The 19815-nt window shown below is 41.9% G+C and overlaps 1 protein-coding gene across 1 annotated transcript; it reads left to right on the top strand.

Moving 5' to 3' along the window:
• The first annotated feature begins 490 nt into the window (after positions 1–490).
• On the top strand, positions 491–13395 carry LOC145411358 (NADH dehydrogenase [ubiquinone] 1 alpha subcomplex assembly factor 2). The gene is made up of 4 exons (XM_080281383.1): positions 491–634; positions 7571–7663; positions 12482–12618; positions 13205–13395. Exons 1-4 carry the CDS (start codon positions 502–504, stop codon positions 13277–13279), a joined length of 438 nt encoding a protein of 145 aa, XP_080137509.1. The 5' UTR covers positions 491–501; the 3' UTR covers positions 13280–13395.
• The last annotated feature ends 6420 nt before the right edge of the window (positions 13396–19815 follow it).

Genomic DNA, 19815 nt, shown 5'->3' with positions numbered 1-19815 from the left:
AACGTTGGGGGTTGGGCTGCAAGAGGCAGACTGAAAAAGACTTGGGACAAGGGCATATAGAGTGTGACCTCTGGGATAAGGGACTGAATAGAGAGGCTGCTAGAGACCGAGCAGCATGGAGAGTTGCCATTAACTTAGATGATAGGCTGACGTATGCAAGCATGCTGGAGCCTTTATAAACATAATGAAACTAACAGCATACCAATATTCCTTTATATGGCATTTTGAGTGCTGAAGAAGAATGCCTTCGCATGGTGAGTGACAGCTGGGCAGCTGGGCTGCACTGGTGCCTGGTAATGCACACACCCCTCAGTTCTCTCCTCATCTTCAATGCCTGAAAGGGGGATGGTAAACTGCAGGTGGGAAGCAACTTCAGCATGCAGTTTCCTGGTTCACATTTCAGATGTGATAGCTTTAAAAAGTTGTAGAAAATGCGAAACTCTGCGGTAACACCCCCCAATTCCCAACACGCGCAGCGCATTCACGGAATGTAAACAAAAGATGTCTGGAAAAAGTAGGAGTTTATTTGGAACCGCATTTAAGCATTTCATCAACTCGTTAAAACCCCGACAGAATGCCGGAGTGTATGTTGGTAGCGATAATCAAGGGAACAAATATTTTGAGATAGCTGCTGGTAAGTATCCTTGAGTAGGTAAACATACTGTTTGATATATCTACAGCTAGAATCCCGTAAGGGGTGGTTTTGAGTTGCTGTTTTATGAAGAGGGGCACAAACCCTCCACCAACCCACTTGTTTAGGGAACACGTATGGGTTGGTTATATGGTTACCACCCACCGCTGTAAATGGTTTCTTGGCTTACAGGAAACCATTAAGCATGTCAGTGTAAAGCCACCGGAACAGGAAAGAAGAGTAATAAAATGTGACAGGAATGGTGGGAAAAATAGGAAAGGAGGGCAGACACTGAAAAAGAATGATAAAAGTGAAGGAAGAATTAGGCTGCAGTACATCATGGGTGGATGATAGTTTAAGCTGAAATAGGTTTTCTATAATCCAATAATATTTCTGGTGGTAGGTAATTGTTTACTGCTGATTTTGTCATCTTTGTTCATTTCATCATTGTTCATTCTGATTCATTCATGTCTGTTTCTCTAACAGGTAAACATACTGTACATTTTACATCAAGCTGCAGAAGCACTGGCACCGTACCAAATGGAGTTCTTCCTGATGGTGTTTTATATTATTCTGGTTATTTCTGGGGTGGTACATGAATGTTCCATGATAAATTCCTTTTTTTTTTTTTTTTTTTTTTAGCCACATTCCTACCACTGTATCAACTGCTTCACATGTGTAATGGCAGACGTTTACACAAACATACCTCCTGGTCGCCTTGTAGGGCCTGTTCGTAACCTTACATTTTAATCTAGCCTACCTAAACCTAACCTGGCAATTTAACCTAATCAAACCTAGCAACTTAACCTAACCATACTTAACCAAGATTTGAGTAAGTTTTAGTAAATATACTATTACAGATGTCAGTGAAGCACAAGGAACATGATAACAAGGGGAGAAAAAGCATCAAACAATTGTTTACCACCAGGGAAACAGAAGAATACAGAAAACAAACTGGAGTAACAGGAACTGAATTATTAAAGTCCTTCTGTTTACAGTAAAATGTACATTTACCCTCAAATGTAATGGCACTTTCTAAAACATACTCAAATCTACTGAAATTTATCATTACTAGCCTAACCATACATATTAGTAACTTAACCATACGTATTCATAACCTAACCTTAACATACGGTACCCAACCTAACTGTCTTGCCTAACAAAGCTATATAACCAAACCTAGTCAAAATATCATAACCTAATCTAATGCGGTCAAAACTAGCCTTAATTAATCCTAACCTAACCCAGTCTAACCTAACCTAACCAACTTCACCACTGAAATGGAAACCCAAATGAATTTCAGTAGTGTTAAGTAGCATTTATTAAGTATCCACCATTACGCAAAAGGAACAACATGCACTAGGAAAACAAAACATGGATGAAAAGATATTTACCACAAAGCAGTCATTTACCACTGTTCAAATAATCATGAAAATAGGGAATACAAACTGAGAGAATAAAGAATGAATTGGTTAGGTCTTTCTGCTACTTAAAATTAACTGTACATTTACTGCTTATGAAAATGGATATGGTTAATGTTTAGGACTTGTACAGGTATGCCACCCCAAAATTTAACTTAAACCTTTACCTGTCTATAACCTGACAGAAATGTTTTCATTCTGGAGGGAATGCTAAACAAATCATCTCGTCTGCAATTCATCTACATTACCTCCAATTCACACTGCCACCATCCAACAGTTTCCTCCTAACCACCATTTACCAGCTTTTCATGCCACTGCAGGGGGTTGATTCTTCCAACCCTACTTGGCCCATCGAATCCATGCAGCCCTTATTAGACAGAGCTCCTCAGGCATGTCAGACACTGTCATCCTGCCTTCTCCCTGCCAGTCCTTAGTGTCTGTGCTCCCTGTCTGTTGGTGGAACCTCTTGATCATGGCTTCACTTCAACTTAGTGGAGACCTTCAGTAAGTCTTGGGATGAACATCTTGCCCCTTAAGTCTTTCAGGAACTAGCGTCCACCACCTACTTGTCACCCAGAAATCTATGTGGATGGCTTCCCCTCCCTGACCCCTTCAGCATTAGTGGCAGTAGTGTACATATATACAGTGGATGTCTCCCATTGTTAAATGTAACAGTTAGGTGCCCACCATGACAGTTTAGTAGCAGGGCTCTTTTCTCTTCTTAAGGCCTTTGAATATCTTAACCCCCATTAACAGTCTTAGAAGGTCGTACTCCACATGGACTGCACAGCAGTTATACACCTCATTGTTTCAACAAGATCTCAGATGGAATGGCATCTGATTCAAAACATCTAAACTTTATTTTGGCACCTCCTCAGCGGGAGTTGGGAGGTCCACCTTCAGTGGGTCCCCTCCCACGTTGGAGTTGGGGGAATGAGATCGCAGATGCAGTTGCACAGAGGGCCTCGTCATCATCATCCATAGAACCTCTACCTCTCTGAAGCTATGCATCATTGTCTTTGTCAGTAACCTACAGAGCAGCCTGGGATGCTGACGTGGGGGTTCATGTTCTCGACAACACTGGGATCATACTGCATGGACTCATCTAATCACCCTTGGACCTGTGCCTCTGCCTGTGTCCTGGATGTAGTACTCACCAAATTGTACATATTTTGGCCTAGCATCTCGTCTATACCACCCAAGACAGGTTCCAGGTTCTTATTATCAGTGGTGCAGAAACAAATAGGAAACCAAAGCTTATTTCATGCTGCACTGCCCACATTTCTACTCCATACACATTAGCTTAAGGTATTGTTGGACTTCTCCCTCCTATTACTTCTCAGTGGAGTGGGTCTCTGCCATCAGCTGTGACATCAAGTTCTTCACTGCATGTGTATCTTCCTTCAAAAATATGAGTACCTACACTGTCTCTTAGTTAAGTTGCTGTCTAAGATCCTCTCCTTCAGGCCTCCCATTGAGAACAGCACTTCAATCAATACCAAGAACCAAGAACTTGCACTGTCGTCAGTTGTATACCCTACCTTACAATGCACACTTCTCACAATGGTAGATATTAGTAATGCCTCTGATGCTAGCTCCTGATGCCAACTACTTGCCTGATAGATAAGCATAGGTTACATTCCAGGGCAAGTCATCACGAATACAATATTTCCCCTACGAAGTTCCACAAGGCCCTATTCTCTCACCCACCCTCTTCAACTTTTACATGTATATTCCCACACCCTACCACCCACTAACACTGCCTCATATACAGATGACATTACTATAATAACCACACACCAAACTGAGACACAGCCTGCACACTGCAACAGGACTACCCCAACACACTGCAAACTTGGGTCAAAGATAACAGGCTGATGATTGCCCCAACCAAATCCACCACCACACTCATCACTTTATCACCAGCAGTACACATGGACTCAGGTACCATACTGTATTCCCCTCACATCAGACTTTACAGTGTACCTGTACCACACTCACCCTCCACTAAGATCCTTGGAGTGACATATGACACCAGACTCACCTTCAAGAACCATGAACATCAAGAGGCAGCACACACATCCAGACTCAGTGCATTCAGAGCAACTACAGGGCCAGACTCTGGGCAACAAAAAGAAAGTTTCCTTACTCTACAAACTATACATTAGATTATCGTATCTAATACCCACCACTGCACCTTGCAAATTATACAAACAATGCCTTACATTTATCACCACTGGCTGCAGCTCACTTACACTCTGAAACTTAAGTCCTCCATGTCAGGGACTACCTTGATATGAGGGACACGCAATTCTATGCAGCACCCTGTGCCAATACACAACACTCGATATTACATGACAGACACAACACATTTAGGCATATACTGTAAAATAATCACCACACAAACTTCAAACTCTCTACAGCAATACCATACCTCCAAACATTCCAACACCAGCAATAAATATACCACCTACATACTCACTTCATGCTCAGGACAATAAAACACATCGATCAAAATGCCATACTACAGGCCCCCTTCCTGACATCCACTCAACAGAGGGGGCCCTTAGACAGAGATGATCAAGTTTACCTAGCTAGAATTAGATCAGAAAATCACCCAGTCCTTCCAAGGTACCAGCTTAAATTTGGGTTGGATGGAAGCACAGATGACACATGCCCAGCCTTTAGAATAGACCCACACAATGTGACACGTACTGAAACACTGAACGGCACATTCCACACTAAGGTGCAGACACATCAGCATTGCAGGGAACCTATCGGATAACCCTATAGGACCGGCTGCATATTTATGGTCGACGGTTCAGCTGATTCAGATGGACCAGGATTGAACAACAATAACCTCACCTTCCCATCTATCCACCTTGTCCTCAGTCTTCCCCACTCTGCATCCTCCTACTCAATCACATAAGTTAGACCCTTCTAGTCAGTTTCTGACTCTTTGTACTCTCCACAAGGCCAAACCATCTCAGATACTCTTCCCAACACTTACAAAACACAGCCACATCAACACCTCAGTGCTCCTGAACTCTACTCATATATTGTAATTAATTTGTACACCACTCACTCTTGGGTTGTGTCCTATCAGCAAAGCTCAAGCTCTGCATCTATCATACTGACAACAGCATGCTTACCTCCCTATTCATTGTTTCCACTCTCAGTCTACTTGTAACCTTCTGTTCTTTCCCTACTGTATTCATTTCTGATATACCCCTCACCCCTCATTCTGGTCCCACGCACATCTGGACATGAATTCAGTGGACTGCAGGCTTCAGTTGCCCAACTCCTGCAGTCACCATATCTCTTTTGGGGGATAGGAGGGAGCTGAAAGATGTCTGTATTAGCCGGCAGTGAAACTGCCCAGATATATTTGAGGCTTCTAGCTGTAATAACAACGAAAATATAGATGTTGGAGTTGTGCAATCTTTGATTGTGATTTCTGACATATTAAAATAATGTCACTTACTACAACTCTCCACATGGGACCTCATTTGTGACAGTGCATGAATGCATCCTTTCCCTGCACCGAACCACGACCCTGAATCGCAAATTTGCCAAATTTCTTTACAACTACCCTAGACAGAATGAATAGGAGAAAGTTACCCAGATTTTTCTTTTTTCCTGAGTACAACATGCTTCTTTAGGTGTGGCTGTTTCTGTAGGCTGTATGGTGATAATGTGGGTAATTCATATACAGTAATCTTCCCATTATCTGATGTAATACAGCCAAAGGCATGTCTGGAAAATAGGTTTGTCCAGATAGTGGGCCCCTGCCTCCTGGACTGGTACTTACGGACCCTAACCCAGCCTAGCTTAGAAAACCACTTACATAACTCCCTACCAGACATGCACAGCATCTATTTAAGTCCCTATTCACACAAATAAGGGACAGAAAGCATGAAATAAACGAAAAGGAACCAGAGATTGAGGAATTTGAAGTGAATATGGAAAACATTTAGCAGTGTACAGGGTACTCACAACACATCCGTGGCTGTTCGTTACGAAGGTTAACCTGCCTTCTCTGAGGCTCTGGCAGTGATGAAAATGCTCTTGAAGCACGTACAGTAATCCAGTGTTGTGCTGCACTTAAACCTTTGCACTGCGAGTTACAGTTGTTTAACACTGCACATTTTGTTCTTAATTGCGCCATGCCAGTTTCAACCGCCAGTTTGCACTCTGTACTTAATCTTTGCACTCTGAATTCTCAACTCATAACACTGCACAACACTGTAAATTCCCATGTGGTCTAGTGGCGAGGTATTGCAGTTTATTTACTGTTTATTCACAAAAATGAGCACGTGTGGCATCCACTGCGATAAGCATCTAGTCAGGATGGTAGTTAGGTGGTAACTGGGGAGGGGGAAGCAAGGGGCACGTGTAAACACTGCTGTTTGGTGCCGCGCGCCAAGTTCAAAGTACGGTTGAAAAAGTGTCGGATTTTATTTTTTATTTATTTATTTTTTTTTTTACGTTTTTTGGCCATTTGGGGGTTCCGAAGGCCCGGGCCCAAAATGTCCGGGTAGTGGGGTGTCCGGTAATTGGGCATCCGGATATTACAGGGATTACTGTATTCATGTAAAAAAAAAAAAATCAGTAAATAAATAAGAGGAACTATGGTCAGTTGTCATGAAGGGATGGAAAGTTTAGCTACATTCAAGTGGGATTACTGTATCACTAAAACATTGGAAAACAGGACAAGTCAGACAGGTTGTGTTGTTGTTGTTGTTGCTGATGAATCTCAGTCTTTCAGGCAAAGCAGACCTATCAACCACAGGCATGCAACCACCCCTGTAAGGTTGCCCCATGCAGTGAACAACGTTCCCTTGTGGCTGACAGCGCATCACCACAGTAAGGCGCGGGGAATAGTGTGGAGGCCTGATTCCTGGATTGACACCACACTTGTGTCTTTCTACTCAGTTAATGGGAGCACCATAGCAGGCTTTGTGTCACCCTCACCCCGCAACTTGATTGAATACTGTAGTTACCACCCAACACTGTAAATGGTGTCCTGGGTTAAAGGAAATGATTAGACTTGTCACTCAGTGTAGACCCCTGGAAGTGGAAAGAAAAGTAATAAAATGTGACCAAAAGGAAAGGACAAAGTAGGATGAAAGAAGGGCAGACACAGTGATAAAATGAGAAAGGGGAAGTAAGTTGCACTACATTGAGTGGATGATGGTTGTCACCACCTGCCACCAAACAGGCTGTGTGCACAAATGATTTGAAATTACACTGTGTCACTGCATGTGGGAGAGACTGGTAAGATGTTTTGGGATGCTGAGAGAGATGGAAGCCAAACTGGAGTAAGTTGTAAAAACCACATCAGTGTTTGGTGTGCTGAATGCAAGGTCAGGTATTATAAACAATTATACTTTACAGTAATTGTTTTTTTACATACATCCAGACAACCAGTACTCTGTATCTTAAGTTTGCATACAGTATCACACATCAGTAATAACTGTACCCAAATTTGATTTAATGATATTGTATATTCCCACAGATCCCAGTAGAGGCAAAAGACACCCCAAAAGGTGGATTAAGCCATCATCACAAAATGTGTACAACCAAAAAGGCTTACCAACAGAATGGGATGGTGAGTATATTGACACTGACATTAGCTATGTATATGAGTCTGTAACATGACATTACAGACCATTTTTTTTTTTTTTTTTATCAGTCCATCTATCCATCTGACAGTATAAACCAAATGCCTTAATCCTGTCAGGGTTTGCCATAAACTAATTACCACCATGTTGCCCTGTCCTCTACCATTTGGCTGTTTTTCCTCCAACTCATACCTTTCTGTATATACAGTATTTCTCCATCCCTCCATCTCATCCTCTGTCTCCCTCTCCCACCCCTTCCGCGTCATTGATATACATGCTTTTAGGCAGTCTCTCAGTCTCCATCCTCATTACTTACCAAACCATCTCAGAGTATTTCTCGTAATGCTCTCAGTCAGTTCCACAGCAACACCACAATGCTTCCTCACTTCCTCCATTTGTATGTGTCTCCATGTAAATTTACATGCTTCTCTCAAATAACTCATTTCTACTGCTGTCACTTTTGACTTGTGTCCTTCCAGTACATCCAAACTTCTGTCTATCTATGTATCTATTGCCAGACGCCCCGATCCCGCACGGGTTGGCCACAAACAAATTGCCTCCACGTCACCCTGTCTCCCACCATTTTACTGCCCTGCTTCCAACTCACACCCCCCTCTCTCATATACCTCTCCACTCCATCCCTCCATCTCATCTTCAGCCTCCCCCTCCCTCTCCCCCCCACCACCTCACTCATATACTCTCTCCTCATCAGTCTCTCACTCTCCATGCTCTCCACATGGCCAAACCACCTCGGTATGTTCCTCCTAACGCTTCCTATCACATCCACATCCACACCACAACGTTTCTTTATATCCTCATTTGTCAGCCAGTCTCTCCATGTGACTCCACAGGCCCCTCTTAAATAACTCATTTCCACTGCTTTCACTCTTGACTTGTGTCCTTCCAACAGCGTCCAAGCTTCACTTCCATACGTTAGAGTTGGTATCACAATACTGTCATATAGTAACTTTTTCACTTCCATGCTCACTTCCCTGTTTCTTATCACTGCTTTCAAGGAACCAGCAACCTTTCTTCCTTGTTGCTAAATTGTCGGCAGAGGCACATTCTCCATGTAGCCCCACATTTCTCAGTTCCTTCCTCTTCAAAAATATTACCATCCAGCCTACTGAAGCCTTGAAAACCATATGCTGTCTTGATCCAACACATTGACTTGCAGCAGTGTGAAATGGCTTGGCATGCTGGCGAATGTATGTATTGTTCAAAGGCACATTTTCCTTTTCCTTCCGTAGAATAAACTGTGCCGAGTAATGTTCCATTAGAATCATAGCTGGATTAATAACTCTTGAAAGGCCATCCGGCTGTGAAGTGCCATCACATTTCACAGTAGCTATTATCTTTTCATGGTTCCTCCATACACTGCTTACAAAAGATTAAGAGAGGGCTTGAGCTTTGCCAATAGCTGAATTCTCCTGGCCTTCCATTTTCCTCTTTATTACCTTTACCTTCACGGCATGAGAGATGCATTTCTTCTTTCTTTGTGGTGGAGCCATTGTACAGGTATGGGACAAGGCAGGTGACCTTGAAAATCACCACTTGCACAGTAAACTGCTGACAGAAGCAGAGAACGACTCTGGGTGGTAGAGGGGTAGAGAGGAGAATGGGTACCCAAGCAGCACAGGTGACTGGCCTGGAGGTTCTGCGCATCCAATGTCATGGCTGACGTCACAGAGGTGCTCTACTAGGGGAGACGGCTCGTTCAGTGTGGGAAATGGTGGTTATGGCCTACTCTTCCCCCAACTTCATTCACTTGGAGTTCAACTCGTTCATTATGGTTTTGTGGACCTGATTACTCCCTGCTCATTCGCTAGGTGAATTGTTTACTCTGAATATGTTCACTGTGCGAGGGTACTGTATATATATACAGTATTTATGTGTCCAACTCTAGGCAGAGGCTCTAGGGCCTATCCCAAGGCCCAGTAGTCCTCCAACACACCTTCACATGTCACCAATTTGGCACTAACACCCACCGTCCATATTGAATACATGCTAGGGCTGTCTCATACAGGACTGGTGCACTAGTGTTAGTGGGGGCATTTTTACGACATGTTGGCGGGTCTTCTGGTAGATCATTTAAGTCTGCTTTTATGAAATTCAAATCCTTAAGCTGTTCCCTGTCGTAGCTGGAATTCAAACCTGGGTTCATAGGACTGCAGGTTGCCTCTCTACCAGTTCAGCCACTGCCTCCCCATTACATACAGTCCCAGACATATTCACCATGTCTTGTAGCTTCTGCTCATCTTCCCTTAACAGTACAATGTCATCAGCCAACAGCAGTACAGGCAGTTTCCAGACCCTACTTTCTCTCACTAAGGACATTCTAACATCCACTGGCCCTCCCTGCAGCTACCTTTTTTATGATTCAACAACCATGGTGACATTCACCTATAAAAAAATCACTCAGTCACTCTCCACACACACTGCACACCCAGTCCTTATACATACTCTTCATTACATTCAATAACTTTCCACCTATTCCATATACAGGCAACCCCCCAAATTCACGGGCCTGAAATTCACGGCCCATGCTTTTATGTGGATTTTACCCCCAGTAAAAATAATTTTCCTTAACTTATTTTAGCCATACTCATTAAATGCTTATTTGTTATTAAAGTTTTGATACGGTATTCAGTATACTGTATATTTGTGATATTTTATGGTGTTTTCTGGTCCCAGATATATATATATATATATATATATATATATTTTTTTTTTATTTTTTTTTGTATACACACTGCCACAGTGTCGGTGGCAGTCAGCAACAACAAAATTAGCCTTCTTATATCATACCCAATTACAGGTTATTTCATATTGAAGTATATTGTATGCTGTTCTGTACAGCAGTACAGTACAGTATAATTATATTTGTGCTGTTTTAAGCTGGTCATAGGTTCCTGTGATGGTTTCTAGGGGATTACAGGGGGTTAGAGGCTACCATAGGGGCATGTTGGGGGGTGCATCAAAATTATGCTGAAATTCTACATTCGCGGGGGTCTGTGTCCCCTAACCCCGTGAAATGGGGGGGTTGCCTATACAGTATTTTCCTTTCCTTTCACACGTATTGTCTGTTTATTCTGTTGCGTTCTCCAGATCCTTGAAGGTAGCAAACAACTTCTTTCCCTTCTCTAGATACTTTTTCATCAAACATCGTAGAATGAATATCTGATCTACACAGTCTCTTCCCTTCCTAAAACCCCCTTGTTCTCCAAGTAAGTTATGCATTCCTATTCACTTGTATGCACCAGAGAAGGTAAGGAAGATATGCTCTCTGCATGTTTATGATTTATGTACTGTATTGTTTCAGGAGTGGTTAGGAATGTGTAGACCATTATATTAGCTGCAAGGCAACCAATGGAGAAAGCATGCAAAAATTATCTTTCGATATTTATGGCACTTATGAATATGGAAAAGGTACATGACAAGACAAAGAGTGATGGGTTGTGGTTGATGTTGCATATGTAAGGTATAGATGGAAAATTGCTGAATGTTGTGCAGATAAGTACCTTTAAGATTGTAGTGAAGCATGCATAACGGTAGATGGATGTCTGTCCAAGTGGTTCAGTAAATGTGTGATGTCCCCACAGTTGGTCACTGTTCGTATGGATGGTGTTATAACAAAATAAGAAAGGTGTGAGAAGCATTTGATGAATGGGGACGGTATTAAAAAACCTGATTTACTGTATGCAGATGATTTGTGCTATTTGCTAGAAGCACATAGGCTCTTTAAAGTCTAGTGTAAAACTTTGTGAATGTGAGTGTCATGGTTTGAAAGTAAATGTAGATAAAAGTAAAATGTTGGTTGTTGCAAAAGAGAGTGACTTGTGGTATAATAAGCCACTGAACTGAGAGAAATGAGTACAACTATCTCAGTGTAAAGAAGGAAAGAGGTATGGTAAATATACATAGGAAGTAGATGTAGACTTCAAGAAGGTGCTAGTGCCCTCATTGATGTAGCAGGATGTTGGCGTGCATGAACTAGAAGAATTAATGGTGAATCAGTGGACATAAGACTGTTACAGAATATATGTGGATTATGCATATCAGATAAAATAAGAAGCACAGAGATCTATGAAATATAAAGAGTAAGGAAACTTATAGGGCAGAGGCAAAAGTGTCAGGATGAATCACTCATATAGGGAGAACAGACATGAATAGAGTGGTAAAGAGGGTATATATGAGTGAGTTTCAACGTAGGAGAAGGTATGGAAGGCCAATAAGATGGATGGATGTGGTGAATGATGTGTGAAGAAGGATGTGTGTACGGTATGATAGTTGAGGAGTGACAGGATCAGAATAAGTATGTGATAACATTACAACCCATGGAATGAGTTTATTCCATTGGTATTTGCCAAACACATCTAAAATATACTAATAAGAAGTCTGGATGGTCACTGCTATAAGGTGGAGCTTAGGTTTGAAGATATGAATAATCTTTGAATTATGTAACCCTTTCCCCACTATGTTTTAGTTCTCTTACTTTATGCCTTCTCTTGGTTTGGTTCCTACCTCCCCCCTCCCCTTTTCTTTTAATACTGAGAATTAGTGTTTGGATAGTGATTTGTGTTATGGCTCTATGAAAACATGAATTGATAATGTACTGTTGTAGCATGATTTAATAGAATAAATACAGTAACGAGAAATACCTCTTCCATACTCAACTTTGTTGTGCAATTGCTAATTTTATAAACTAAGAGATGTTACAGTATAATATTTCTGTGATGTGAGATTCAGCCTATACAAGTGCTGAAGTTTAAAGATGTTGCTATACCTGTGCATTTCATTTGCAGCTTGGCTGAGGAGTCGCCGATCTGATCCTCCTACAGAATCAGAAATCCAAGACAACCTCACAATAGCCATGATGAAAAAAAAGAATGCTGATAAAATTGCAGAAAAAGAAGGGCAAAAAGTAGAATCACCAGTCAAGGTAGTGTATTCTGTACAGTATTCCATCCATACAAGATTGTAATGTATAATCAGAGAGGAAATATGGTAACTCAAAGTATCATAATCAGATACTGTACATGTACCATTATCACGCCCTGAAAGTGGCTGGGCTCTCCATCCATTTTCAGTGTACAGTTTAGACCATGCTGATGAATTACTATGCAGTTATGCATGAAAACTACATTTAGTATATACATACAGACTACCATCTTACTGCAATGTGTGGCTACTACTGTTTCCTTCCCTACAGTACTAAAATTCCCCTCTGTCAGTCAGATAAGATCTAGCCTTTCTTGATGTGATTTGTGGCTGCATGATTAATAAAGGTCTCAGGTTGGAGAAGTACACTAAGCTGCCGGGGTCTGAATCCAGAAGGTGAGCTTTTATATATTTATTTACTTTAAATAATCAGGGACATAAGATGGTCTTCTTTGGTATAATTGATCAGACATATGATTATCTAGCCTTGGGCCCTCACACATCCTCAAAAAGGGTAATACTGTAAAGGATTTTCCCCCCCCCTCCCCCCTTCCCCCATTAACTCAGCTACTTCTTACCTTCAACAGCACAAGGATATGTCTTCCTTCCCAGTGTATGATGAGTATGAAGTAACGCCTGGTGATGGAGTGAAAGAGAAATGACCACATCTTCCACTTGCTGTAAGAGGGACTTGTATATATCACAAAAATCCTGTATAGTTTTAGTATGAACAGCAAATTTATGTTACCTACTACAATATTATAAAAATAAAAGTGAAACACTAGTTTGTGTGAGAAACATCCCATTATTCAAAATTATTTACTGTACCTGAAGGTATAGGTAACTAAAGTATGATTTACCTGTTGATATTTGCTAAAGAAGTCATTACTGCAGCATATTACAAAAATTATTGGAAAAACTGATATGGTAATCATAGGGGCATTTCTCTTCTTAGTGTAATAGGCAAAGTATACAGTAGGATACTTATTGACAGAGTTAGGGAAATAACAGAGGGATTAGTTGGAGAAGAACAGGGAGGCTTTAGGCTGGGAAGAGGTTGTGTAGATCAGATATTCATTCTTAAATCTTTAGTGGAAAAGTTTCCAGAGAAGGGAAAGAAGTTGTGTGCAGCCTTCATGGATATGGAGAAAGCACATGACAGGGTGGATAGACAAGGACTATGGAAAGTATTAAGAATATATGGAGTAGATGGGAAGTTGTTGAATGCTGTGAAGAGTATGTATGAGGGTGCTATGGCTGCAGTGCGTGTGGACAGTGAACTGAGTGAATTTTTCTCTTTGAAGGTTGGGTTGAAACAGGGATGTGTCATGTCTCCATGGTTGGTTGTTCAATCTGAATATGGATGGGGTTATAAAAGAGATACAAGGTAGGGCAGTGGATGTTGGAGTGGCCCTAGTGACAGAGGGTAGTGTTTGGAAACTCCCTGTACTGTTGTTTGCAGATGATACTGTGTTGTTAAGTGAAGACGACGGGGAGCTGCAAGGCTTGGTTGATGAGTTTGGGAGAGTGTGTAAGAAACGGAATCTAAAGGTGAATGTAGGGAAGAGTAAAGTTATGGTCTTCAAGAGAGGTGAAGTCAGTGAATGTATAATGAAGCTGGATGATGAGGAAATGGAAAATGTGAGTATGTTTAAATACCTGGGTAGTGTGATGAGTAAGGATGGAGGTTTGGAGGGTGAAGTGCTTGAAAGGGTACAACCGGGAAGAAAGGTTGCCGGTTCCTTGAAGGCAGTGATAAGAAACAGGGAAGTGAGCATGGAAGTGAAAAAGTTACTGCATGACAGTACTGTGACACCAACTCTAACATATGGAAGTGAAGCTTGGGCGTTGTTGGAGGGACACAAGTCAAGAGTGAGAGCAATGGAAATTAGTTAATTGAGAGGAGCCTGTGAAGTCACATGGAGAAACAGACTGACAAATGAGGATGTGAAGGAGCATTGTGGTGTGGATGTGGATGTGATAGGAAACATTAGGAAAAACACATTGAGGTGGTTTGGCCATGTGGAGAGGATGGAGGGTGAGAGACTGATGAGGAGAGTGTATGTGAGTGAGGTGGAGGGGGAGAGAGGGAGAGAAAGGCCAAGGATGAGATGGAGGGATGGAATGGAGAGGTATATGAGAGAAGGGTGTGTGAATTGGGAGCAGAGCAGTGAAATGGCGGGGGACAGGGTGACATGGAGGCAATTTGTTTGTGGCCACCCCGTATAAGGGATTAAGGTGTCTGGCAATAGAGATAGACATTAAACTGCAAATGAGACACTAAGAAATGAAGGCAAAAAAACACGGCTATGCAATAAAAGATTTGAGCATTGAAATATTGAAATAATCTCTCTCTATTCTTAGAATTTTGGCATTTGTCAGCCACCACTTCTGAGTGTCTAAGATACAAAATAACCTAACAATACACTACAACAGTGACAAACAAGAATTAATCCACACTTAGGGGACTATGGTATACTGTATGCAGAATGACTGAATATATTACAGTATGGAAATGTTTGTTATGCAGTTTGCTAGATTAAAGATGTATCACAGTTGTAACCATCTATCTATTTATTGCCAGACGCCATTATCCCATAAGGGGTGGCAACAAACAAATCACCTCCATGTTGCCCTGTCCCCTGCCATTTCACTGCCCTGCTCCCAGCTCACACTCCCCTCTCATATACCTCTCCACTCCATCCTTGGCCTCCCCCTTCCTCTCCCCCCCTACACCTCATCCTTAGCCTCTCCCTCCTCCTTCCCCCCCTCCAACTCATTCATATACTCTCTCCTTGTCAGTATCTCGCTCTCCATCTTTCCACATGGCCAAGCCACCTCAGTGTGTTTCTCATAACGCTTCCTATCACATCCACAACCAGACCACAACGCTCCTCCACTTCCTCATTTGTCAGTCTGTCTCTTCATGTGACCCCACATGCTCCTCTCAAATAACTAATTTCCACTGCTCTCACTCTTGACTTGTGTCCCTCCAACCAGGTCCCCCTTCACTTCCATACGTTAGCATTGGTATCACAATACTGTCATGCAGTAACTTTTTCACTTCCATGCACACTTCCCTGTTTCTTATCACTACTTTCAAAGAACCAGCAACCTTTCTTCCTTGTAGCCTTTCAAGCACTTCACCTAAACTTCCATCCTTACTCATCACACTACCCAAGTACTTAAGTGAACTCACATTTTCCATTTCCTCCTTATCCAGCCTCACTGTACATTCAGCGACTTCATTTCTCTCAAAGACCATAACTTTACCCTTCCCTACATTCACCTTTAGGTTCCGTTTCTTACACTCCAAATTCATTCACCAAGCCTTGCAGCTCCCCTTCGTATTCACATGACAGCACAGTATCATCTATAAACAACAGTACAGGGTGTTTCCACACACTGCCCTCTCTCATTAGGGCCACTCCAACATAATATGTAAACTATAACATGTAAAATTTCATCATAGAACACTGTCCACTCACTCAGTGTAATGCTTCTTTGGGTGTCTGCCCTTTCCTCTCTTCCTTCCTTCCTCTTTCGTCTTTCATTCCTTCATCCTATCCTCTTCCTTCTGCCTATGGGTGACTCTGCACTGAGTGACAAGCCAAATGGTTTCCTGTACACCAGGGAACCATTTACCATGCTGGGTGGTAACCATATAACCAAATTATGGCACCTGGTGGTTTAGTGGGTAATTAAGGCACTCCAGTCAGATTAAGCCTCTGTAGGTTTATATTCAAGGGGTGGTTGGGGTTTATTGCTCATGTTATGCCACTCAGGGATGAGTGAGGCTGGTCACTCTCATCTGGTTAAATGTCAGGACCAACTTGCCTAACCCCAGGCTCCTTTGCTCCTCATGGGGCAACACAGGATTGGATGATGGATGGAACATTACCTTCAAGTAAATAATATCACTAAGTTCAATTCCACCTGTATGGTTATGAAACTGTACACTGTTGGTATAACTTTCCATGTTTAAAGGCTACTATCAGTTTATGCAAAAATGTATACACTACAATTTCTCATTTTTGTTTTTGAAAGCTTCAACTTGTTTGGATGCATTGGCCTTGGCCACTTAATGGTGGCTCTCCATGCCGCTCGATTTCTGACAGCCTCCCTGTTTTTGTCTCAGCCCTGAGGTCACACTCAATGCCCTCGTCCCGGGTCTTTTTCGGTCTGATCTCGTTACCCTACCCCCAACCTTAACACTTCTCACATTCTGCACCCAATTATCATCCCCATCCTCTCCATATGCCTAAACCATCTCAGTCTACCTCTCCTCATCACAACACCAATACACTACAGTCCGATCCTACCTCTCAACTCTTCTATCATAAACCTAGCCCCCCCAGGCCTTGCACTCAAGGACGCATTGCACATCCACCTAATCATTTACATTTCTGTATGTTTGAGCCTGTGAATATCCTCTTCCTTTACTGCCCAGGACTCACTATCATTCAGCATTACTCTCCTAACATTTGCTGCATACAAAGATCCCTTAGCACGAGGGGAGAGCCCTCTCAGTGTCAGGAGAAGTAACAGCTCCCTGAACTTCTTCCAACCACTCCTCACTCTAGCCACAGAGCTAGCTCCTGCCTCACCTCCAGCACATATCTCCCAAACAACAAAACTCTTCCACACACTCAAGTTCAATCCTTTCGTGCCAGGCAATATCCACATGCTCTCCCCAACACATCGCACAAATGAAATCAGCATTATCTCGCAGTCTACCTCTAATAACACTACATCTCTTATGCACCAGCATATCACAAACACTGCACAAGATGGAATTACTTCCTACACCCTTGTGACAAATTGCACATGGCCACTTTCCCTCTTCTTTGACAGTACCATCCCCAGCCCTAGATACCATCACTTCTGTTTTTATCTGCATTTACTTTTAAGCCCTTATACCCCATACCATCTCCCCACTTTCACTGCACATACACACATGCATGCGCACACATAGATACAGACAGAATAAGCAGATGGATATCAACCATGGGAGGAGCTACCACGTGAAAAATATGGCTACAAGCTTGGTAACAAACCACACAATCATCACTCTTAGGCTGGAAACATTCAGTCTTAAGTACAATCACTTGGTGATCTTTCTTCTGAGAGTCTGTACATGAGTCAGAGTTCAAGATGTGCCTCACATTGTTACAAATCTTATTACATATCTCAGATTTCCCTTTTCCCCAACAGCTTCCAACAACGGCTGGGAAGTGATTAGCTAGTTTTGGAAGTGGGTTTAGCTACCAGTCCACAGAAATCACCAGGTGTACCATGGCCAACCCCAATATGGGAATTCCTGAAAACATCATTTTATGTATGGTGTTATGAATGTGTATGTATTCACCTAATTGTATTTTACAGGATATGTGTACTACACTTGTATTATCCTGTCTCTAGTGTTACAGCTATTCAACTTTTCCATGAAAGAATATGGATATTCACAGCATTTACCACACATTCATACTTATGTTCAGAAAACTATATTTTCTTGTGTCATCCAAGCACTGTGGCAGCTGAAGTTTACAACTATGTCCTCTTGATGTACACCATCCCCTATGATATACCAGTAATCATCTCTATCAAACTTTTCAGTACTATACATACACTTATACATTATCATGTCTCCTCTTTCTCTTCTCTCATTTAATATAGGTAATTTCAGCCTTTGTTACCTCTCCTCACACAGCAATTTTCTCGTTAGATATCATCTTCTTAGGCACTCTGAACTTTTTCAAATACATTTTTTTAAGTGAGAAGACCACACAGTTGCAGCATATTCTAATCTAGGTCTTACCACTTTCATTATCAATTAACATAGCATATCTGGTGGTAGGTGGGAGCACCCATCATCCACTCACTTGTACTCCCTACTTCTTCCTTCATGTCTATCATTATTTTCTATTTCTCTACACTTCCTATTTCTCCCACCCTTTCTGTAATTGTTACTATTTTTTCCACATCAGGTGGCTTTACACTGAGTGACAACCCAAATGGTTTCTAGTAACTAAGGAAACCATTTATAATGAGAGGTGGTAACCATATAGCCAAAGAACGGGATGACATAGAGACTACTGTGGTGCCCCTGTTAACTGGGTGGAGATGCAAATGCAGCATCCACCCAAGGAACCAAACCTCCACGCTAATACCCATGCTTCACTGTGGTGAGACTCTGTCAACCACATGGGAACATTGGTTCACTTCATAGGATGGCCCTGCAAGAGGTGGTCGCTTGCCTACGGTTGGTAGATCTTCTTGATCCGACACACTGGGGTGGCACAACAACAATAACTTCTTCCTCCAATTTAGTCATATTTTCTCGTAGGCTTCCCTTTAATATTTCATATATTCTTTCAGCATCTTTATTTGCTTTTTAGCTTTTTGTTTGTATTTTTTCTTACTTCCTTTGCTGATGTTTTACCCTCCTCATTTCTATTTCCTCTAACCTATTTTCTGTTATTTATTTTTCTCATGATGTCAAAACTGTTTACTGCTATATCACAGACTTCATTAATTTCTTCTCCAAAGTTTCAGTTCTTGTCAAAATTTCTTTTGCTACACTACGTTGAAATTGCCTTTCCAAATTTTTAGTTCTAACCAACACATCCTCATAAAATTTCATCCCTCATTGTTTTTCAACTAGGTGTCAAAACCTTCTAGTTCTTTAGATGATGCCAGGTTTCTTGTGCTACTTAATCTTATTTTTGTCTTGGTGTTCTCATGTTTGGGGGTCAGTGTCAAATGCCCAGCCATATCACTTGTAAACAATGGTTGCTGGTTTAAATTCCATCCTATATGCTCAACAGTTTTTTTTATTACTTAATGTTGACTTTACACAAAATTCATTACATGGAGAAGGAAATAATATTTGAGTTATACTTCCTGTTCACAAAATAAGTGAAAGTTTGCCCACATAAGTCTGTCATGTCCTGTGTGTGTGTGTGTGTGTGTGTGTGTGTAATTCACCGGGTCGGTCAGGATCACTTGATGGTCGTGATGGTCAGCTTTTACCCTCCCGGAAGGAAGCTGAGAGCTCATATAGTCCGATCTAAGGGCAAGGCTGTGACCTTCACACACGCACACACCCGTCCCCTTGCTCCAGGGGGACAGTAACCACCCACTTCGTCAGTGAAACTTTTCGCAACCTGAGCGAGGCGCGAACTCCCATCCACCAGTT

Source organism: Coenobita brevimanus, chromosome 89 (assembly GCF_032717465.1).
Source record: "Coenobita brevimanus isolate Jiangsu-jjx chromosome 89, ASM3271746v2, whole genome shotgun sequence".
Taxonomy (NCBI): Eukaryota; Metazoa; Arthropoda; class Malacostraca; order Decapoda; family Coenobitidae; genus Coenobita; species Coenobita brevimanus.
Note: the sequence above shows the minus strand (reverse complement) of the source record. Positions and strands in the feature narration are given on the sequence as shown.